General features: G+C 40.1%; 1 protein-coding gene across 1 annotated transcript in view; it reads left to right on the top strand.

Annotated features, from left to right (window-relative positions):
• The first annotated feature begins 3,815 nt into the window (after positions 1–3,815).
• Positions 3,816–7,160, top strand: part of adamtsl3 (ADAMTS-like 3) — a 94,925-nt gene continuing 91,580 nt past the window's right edge. Inside the window, exons 1-3 of the mRNA XM_085902747.1 lie at positions 3,816–3,901; positions 4,222–4,271; positions 4,744–4,881. Of these exons, the coding sequence (XP_085758873.1) occupies positions 3,823–3,901; positions 4,222–4,271; positions 4,744–4,881 (267 nt within the window). The 5' untranslated portion in view covers positions 3,816–3,822. The remainder of the gene's footprint in view (positions 3,902–4,221; positions 4,272–4,743; positions 4,882–7,160) is intronic.

Below are 7,160 nucleotides of genomic sequence, written 5' to 3'. Positions count from 1 at the left end.
CGTGCGCAGGAAACTCAAATGAAATGTGCTTCATTTTTAACATTTAAAAGTATCCCGAACACTCCAGGTCAAAATAAATCAAAGTCCGCGTAGAAACCTCATTCAGAGAAGGCACAACAACAAAAACAAATGCCCCAAATATATAGATTTTTTTTTTTTGCCCCTTTCTTCCTTTCCAAGAGAAAATATGGAGGAAGCGTATGATTGTGTTTATTTTTATTTTCTTATTATGGCTGCTGTTTGGCCTTCGAGGAAGAGAAGCGACGGGCTTTCATTTCAGCGGGAGGTCTCCACTCTGTTTGCCCTTTTCATGTGATGGAAACCTTCCTGGAAATCGCTCTATCACTTATATCCACTCTCCTTCAATCTTTTTTTTCCTTCACATCATAGACAAAATTATTGGGACCCCATGCAGTAATGAAAGAAAAATCCATAGAACTTGAAAAGACTGAAATATGCGAAAGCACCAAAGTGTCCTTTGGTCTGACGAGACAAAACTGGAGCTTTTTTTTTGGCATAATACCTAAAAAAAAAAAGTTGAGGATGTGTTTTGAATAAAATGTCAAGACTATCGAGGCCACCTGCAGCCAAATGTATCAGCCATAAATATTCATGTAAATAAATAAATTAAAAAAATAAATAAATAAATAAATAAATAAATAAATAAATAAATAAAGAGGTAGATAATAGATAAATGGATAAATAAAAATAATATTTCATGTTCTAATGCGTTCTAAAATAAGATTAGGGTTAGGGTAAATAAATAAATAAAAGTAATAATTCATGTTCTAATGCCTTCTAAGATGGTTATTCGTGTCAAAGATGGAGCTCGGTGCTGTCAAATCAGTTCGACGGGTCGCCCAACTTTGAGCGCCAGACAAAATGCCTCCAGATTTTGACGAGAACCGTCTTGTTATTGAGCAACCATCTGTTGGTTTGTGGTCATACGTTGCATCATTTTGAATCCATTTTGAACCCTTTCATCATCACATAGATGATGAGTCCCCTTGCCCCCACCCTCTCCCCCCTCCCACTTCTGTTTTCTTCTTCCAAGTCTTTTATGCCACCTTATGGGAGAAAGATAATGACAGTGCTATTAAAATTGCAATCTCCCCACGCGACATTCTAGTTTCAGCACTTTTTGCCGTTAAAGAGTAATGAGCAACAGAAGGACCGTCTTCTTCTTCTCTTTCTAAACGATCAACTTTGGGGACCGGATGTATTCTTTCGCTGGATAATTAATGGTCGCTGACAAATGGCGCTTGATTGAGGGACTCATCCTCGTATTTTCAATCACCATCTGCTGTGCAGTGCTGGCAAAAAAAAAAAAAAAAAAGTTAATTACCTCGAATGTGCCCGAGACGCGGCGTATTAATTAGAACAACAACAGGATTGCTCTGTTTTAGTTGTGATGTTTGTAGGTTTTGTTGATGGATTATCAATGGAATGAGATCCAGAAAGTTGGAAATGTGTTTCTTTGATAAACCTCGCCGCTTTTATCGCTAGACAATGGTGGTTTTCTTTCGGGAGGGACGTCGGCTGAAAGATGGCCGCCGCCGGCCGTCCGACACCTGATCGGTAGTATTTGCAGGACATTATCGCTAATTACTTAACACTCACCGAGTCCTATCAGTAACAATTTTAACATCGGCATCGTCATGATTTCAGCACTCGATGGCTCAGTTTAAAGCGCTGACAAATTAAATTTGTGTCATGTAAATGCGTCGTTTCCAGTTTTATTAAAGAGCGAATGGAGACTTGCACTGTGAGTTAAAGAGCGTCGCGAGATCTGAATTAGTAACTGATGAGCCTCATTACGCAAACAAGTAAACACGGGTCTTGTTTGACAAATGTCTGTGTGCGGTTTGTACAAAAAAACGTCATTGATTGTCATTCATTATGAATAGTGAAGCGCTCAAATGGTAGAATGTGATTTTTTGGGGTATTACATACAGATACAATATTTTTCAAACATTTCATTTTATTTTCCAAATATTTATTGTCTTTGAGGAGCAATTTTGCAAATCAAGGAGGAATTTTCAAAAACGTAATTTATTTTCGTATTTTTTCTGAATCAAGTTTTTTTTTTAATAATAAAAGTATGACAATACTGTAAAACAAATTATTAGTTAAGAATTTCAGTTTAGTGTTGCTGTGTTCAAAGGACCTCAGAAAAGAAAACGGCCAAAATGACCTGAAACTGCCTCAATCGAAAATAATGGACCTAGACTTTTTTTGTGGGTCTACTCAGGGTAGACCTGCCAACTAAATTTCAAGTTGCTAAGTAAAACTGGCTTCCGAGAGGGCGACGAAGCAAATTGACGGTCATGCCTACCATCGCTATTCATAAAAATAGAAAAGATATTGTGTATATTTTGACTCCCAAGACTTGAAATCCCCCTTAGTCCTTAAACCCCTTGCTGAGGGTTCTAACCTCCTTCCACAATCGACTTCCTTTGAAATTCTAAAGCAGGCTTTCCCGCTCTGTTTTTCCCCTAACATCATCAGAAGACCGTCCCGTATTTGTCGGATCAAGGCGCCATAATGGCTCCGTTCAAGCATTCCTGATGATGGGATGGCTGGAAATGAAAGACATCCTGAGTGCTCTTTCCTTTTATTTGCTGCATTTTTTTTTTTTTGCATTATTTATTTTCTTATCAAGTCAAAATCCAGTTGCAGGCTACTTCCTGACTACCTCCCACTTTCTTTTTCCAGACCGTGGTTTGAACCCCTCCCCCACGACGACTCATCACGCCACAGTAGATGGGCCACATGGACAGTTATTGTTTGTTTGCACTATTTATGTCAATGTAGAGTCTGTGGCAAATGGCCCCGTAATGTAATCAGTCATTCCCGTCGTCCCGCTCCGCCGTCCATCAGGCTAATGACGATCCGGAACTGTGAGAAGTAAGGCGGCCCTGATCTCATTCCCGTGTCTGGAAAAAAATATCAACAAAAAAAGAAAGAAATAGTCCTTCCAGGAAACTCTGTCTCTTCTCGAATCGAAGCGTCCGATCTCTTTATTGTCATGCAAAATCATGATCAAAATTGGTAATCTCGGTTTGTCCGCACAAACACGTCTGTCATCGTGTTTTAATATGTACGGACATAGGAGCTGTAATTAGCGAGCAAAAATGAATCCACGCGGTGAGAACGCAATTAAAGTGTTGTTTGGAGCATTTGGTCATCTTGTGTGACAAGGCTTACGATTCAATTAACCCTCTCTTTTTACCACTTTGTTTCAACTTCCTGGGAGGCTCATTTGCTTTCAGCTTACTTCCATTTCGTTAATGAGGCCGCAGGAAATGTCCAGTCTGGAGAGTTGACGCGAAATGCTTGGATGGCGTTGGAACAGGAAAAAGCCACCTGTCAAGGATGATTTCAGCTGAATGGAAAGCTGCTGGAGCATTTGGCTGAAATCCTTCATTTCCAGCGACTGGTATGCTTGTTGTCCTCACGAATCAGCACTTTTAGCTTAGTATGGAATTAAAGCTTACAAGTAAACTACTGTGCTGCACTGGTAGCTCGACTGGGCCCAACAAGTACTAGATATGTGTCAGGCAATAGCAGCATAGGCGTTGCACCAAAATGGCCACTGGTTGTTACATGTCAAAAATGTTTGGTTCAATTTTTTTCACTCTGACCCTAAAGAAGCAAAATAATATAATCAAAATAATATAATTAAGAGTGTGAATAAAATTATATAAAAAAAAAAAAAAACAAATGGAAAATTTGCTATTGATGACGTCATTAAATGGTGTCGTCTTATTGGTTGTTTGGCCGTCAGCTGACATGACGCGTTCAATTAGCACTGATTGGACGATGGGTGGTGGCGGCATACAACTGAAGGCCACGGGCGTCGTCGAGACGAAACTCACTCGGAAAGCAAATGTTCAATATAGTATGTTCATTCCTACGATGTCTTGTTTTCAATAGTGGGAATATTTTTGTTGTTGTTTGTCCATAGTTGCTAATATTATGAGCCAAGAAGGAAGCTCTCTAAAATGGTGACTTACTTCAGTGAACACCTTTCATTAATCTATGAGTACGGAAACAACGGCCCACATAAACAATTTCAATCGTTTTTTTTCTTTTTCCTTGATTTGAATTTCTAGATTACTGAAGGCAGACATTTTGGAAAATTCATTAATCTGCTAGTATGGAAACAATGGCCCACATAAATTCAAAAGTTTTCTCTTTTTCCTTGATTTGAATTTCTAGATTACTTAAGGCGGACATTTTGGAAAATTCAACATGTGACCCCATCCAATGTGAGTCAATTTCATTTAATTTTTTTAAATACAGGTATGATGTGATTGACTACTGAACAAAAGATAATGATGTCAAAAACACTTCTGACTGAGTTTAGTTTAATTTGATGTTCATTTTGAATATTAAAATGATTTAGCCAGTTGTTGAATGATCACGTTTTGGACTGACAGCATTAAAACTATGGTGGGTATTTATTCAAATAATTTAATTTATTCCAAAATTGCTCTGCTTTGGTCAAATGCCAATGACAATTTTTTCCTCTGGGACTTGTGACATCATTGTGAGAAGGCACCTGTTGTTTTGCATGCTCATGACAGCCAGTCAAGCAAAACTCCAGAATTTGTGAGTGTTCACTGCAGTTCCCGCCTTGCTGTGTTTACTCAAGTTGTCACAGCGTCATCCTCCATGATTTTGACACCAATCATCCTTTTGTGTTTTTTTTTGTTTTTTTTTGTCCTCGGGTCAAGCAAGACGACACGCTGCCATGTTGGATCACTTCCACTCGGAGTGTGTGCATCCTGGCCAAGGGCAACTGCTTCGCATGCAATCCTGTCACCGATACCGCATTCAAGAATTAAGGCTGCTTGTTTCCTCATCACTTGTCAAGAGGTAAACGTGCGTGTGTGTTTAAATTTCATCAAACCATTTGCGACAAGGGCAAGAAAGACTTTGATATCTGTCATCTTATCTGCTGGCTGGGGGGCGGCAACATGTTAACAAGGAGATGGCTCCAATTTTCTTGCAGTGCGTCAAAGTCTGCGGCTGCTTTTTTTGTTTTGTTTTTTGTAACGGCGCATCCCCGCTGAGGATGTGACAGGCAGCCCACACATTTTTGGGCTAATTGCAGCTTTGGATACTTTGAAGTGGCTGCTTTAATTTCCCTCATGGTGCCGATCGCATTCTTGGTGGGGAAAGTTCTTGAATGAATTATTATGGTCTCTTTTTTTTCTTTTTTCTTTTTTTTTCACAAAAAGCTGGCATTTGAGGGGTGTGTCGACTTTTTATATCTATTTTATGAAATTCAGCTTGTTTGGGGAGAAACGTGTGAATTTTTGGTGACACTACAAGTAAGCGGAGATACCCGCTGCCAACGTATTTACAGAGTTCCGACACGGCGCGATTTGGTTGAGTCGGCACAAAACAGGAGAGCAAGTTGAGCCTCGAGAAAGCACCAGGGCTCACATTTTTATTTTCCGACGCGCCGTCTTTTCCTGGCCTACTTTGAGCATTGTTGAAGTGTGTGGCAAATTAACGCCCCACGCTTGTTATGTAAAGGTGCGTGTTTGAGGACCGAAAATAAAAAGCGCAGTCTCATCAGTTGCTGCACATGACACCTTCGAATTATGTCCTTATATGGGCAGTCAACTATGTTTTTTTTTTTTTTTTTTCCTCACATCAAGGTTTCTTTTCTCATCTAGCCTATTTTTTGTTTGGGATGATGCCCCTCCTGTCTATGTCAAACTGACACTGGCAGCGCTAGAGGGTGGACCGCAGGGGCACAAATCCCCCTGGAAATATGCTTGGACGCCCCCCAGCACCAGGTGGCAGACCAGATAATTGACCTTTGGGTATTTTTTTATTTATGATTTTATCCAGGATTTTATCCTCAACATTTACTCCTATCTGTGTAAGGAATCTGTTTTTTTCTGTGGAATTGTGGGGGTTTGTAAAATTTCTTTTTGTTTGTCTAAGCCTCCCCAAAAAAAAAAAAAAAAAATTGTAATTGAAGGCAATTGTCTAATGATGATGTTGAGAATTTCCCAAAACAAATGAAACCGCCAACTTATTGGCGAGGCATGCACACCGCAGCCCTCTGTCAGGACTGTTATGGTATCGTTTGATGTGTTAGGCTGTCTTGGTCACGGCCTGTTTTAAAGCCACGTAATCCTCTCTCAACATCGCATTTCCCAACCCTCGGAATTGTAAACGCTTCAGATGCTGTGATTTTATTTATTTTTTTCCTCCCGTACCTCCCTTCTGTGAAGAATTCCACTAGCTTTTTATTATTCGCCGGGGCATTGTCAATTCACCCAGGCCTTTCTGCCTCCTTGACTGCCATAATCAACGCCAGCTTCAATTTTTGCAGTTTACGCAGACGTCAGTGTGTCGAGAGCGGCCCAAAAATTGCTGGCATGCTGAGTCCGTGCCAGACAAACATCCATGCGGCGATCTGACACTGCAATTTGCGTACACGCACGGAGGCAAATCCTCGCCTTCTTCCCATACGTTCGCAGCGCCGGCCTACTTTGCAAATCAATCATGCGGCACAAAACAGCGGCTTATATTTTTGCAGATGTGTGTGTGTATGTGTGTGGCTGAAAAAATGTGACCGGGTGTTTATGGGGAATATGAATGAAGGTATCATACAAGTTTTATGCCTCCTAATAAGCCTCCAAGGCGGGGAACATTATGACTACACTTTTACAACCTCTGATGGTCTGCTAACACGTGTGTACGTGTGTGTGCATGTGTATTGTTCAGCAGTAAATACGTGTTGGTACTACTTTCCCAAATGATGGCTAATTCCAACGCAATCAATCCAGTATGCTGTAAATGTTTGAAAACTCAGATGATCCTCTTCATTTCAACAAGGAATGATTTGTTTTTAGGGGGTTGTTGCGCTTTATTTCAATTGTGACCAAGAATTTTTCAACAATAGTAATTAGAGAGGTTTGCCCTCATTGTGTTCTTAGTGGATTCACGCGGTTACTCCAAACAAGACAACAGCATGCATGCTTTCTACTCTAGTGTTTTTTTATTTATTTATTTTTTTTTCCCGACATCTCAATCCATTGCATAATTCCACAGCGCAATTTCCGTGAGGGAAGCATTGTTTATTGGTGTACTGATGGGAGGCATTAAATGGTGCTTTCCAAATAATGTGTCTT

Source organism: Syngnathus leptorhynchus, chromosome 2 (assembly GCF_054491065.1).
Source record: "Syngnathus leptorhynchus isolate UIUO chromosome 2, UIUO_Slep, whole genome shotgun sequence".
In the NCBI taxonomy this organism is placed as follows: Eukaryota; Metazoa; Chordata; class Actinopteri; order Syngnathiformes; family Syngnathidae; genus Syngnathus; species Syngnathus leptorhynchus.
Note: the sequence above shows the minus strand (reverse complement) of the source record. Positions and strands in the feature narration are given on the sequence as shown.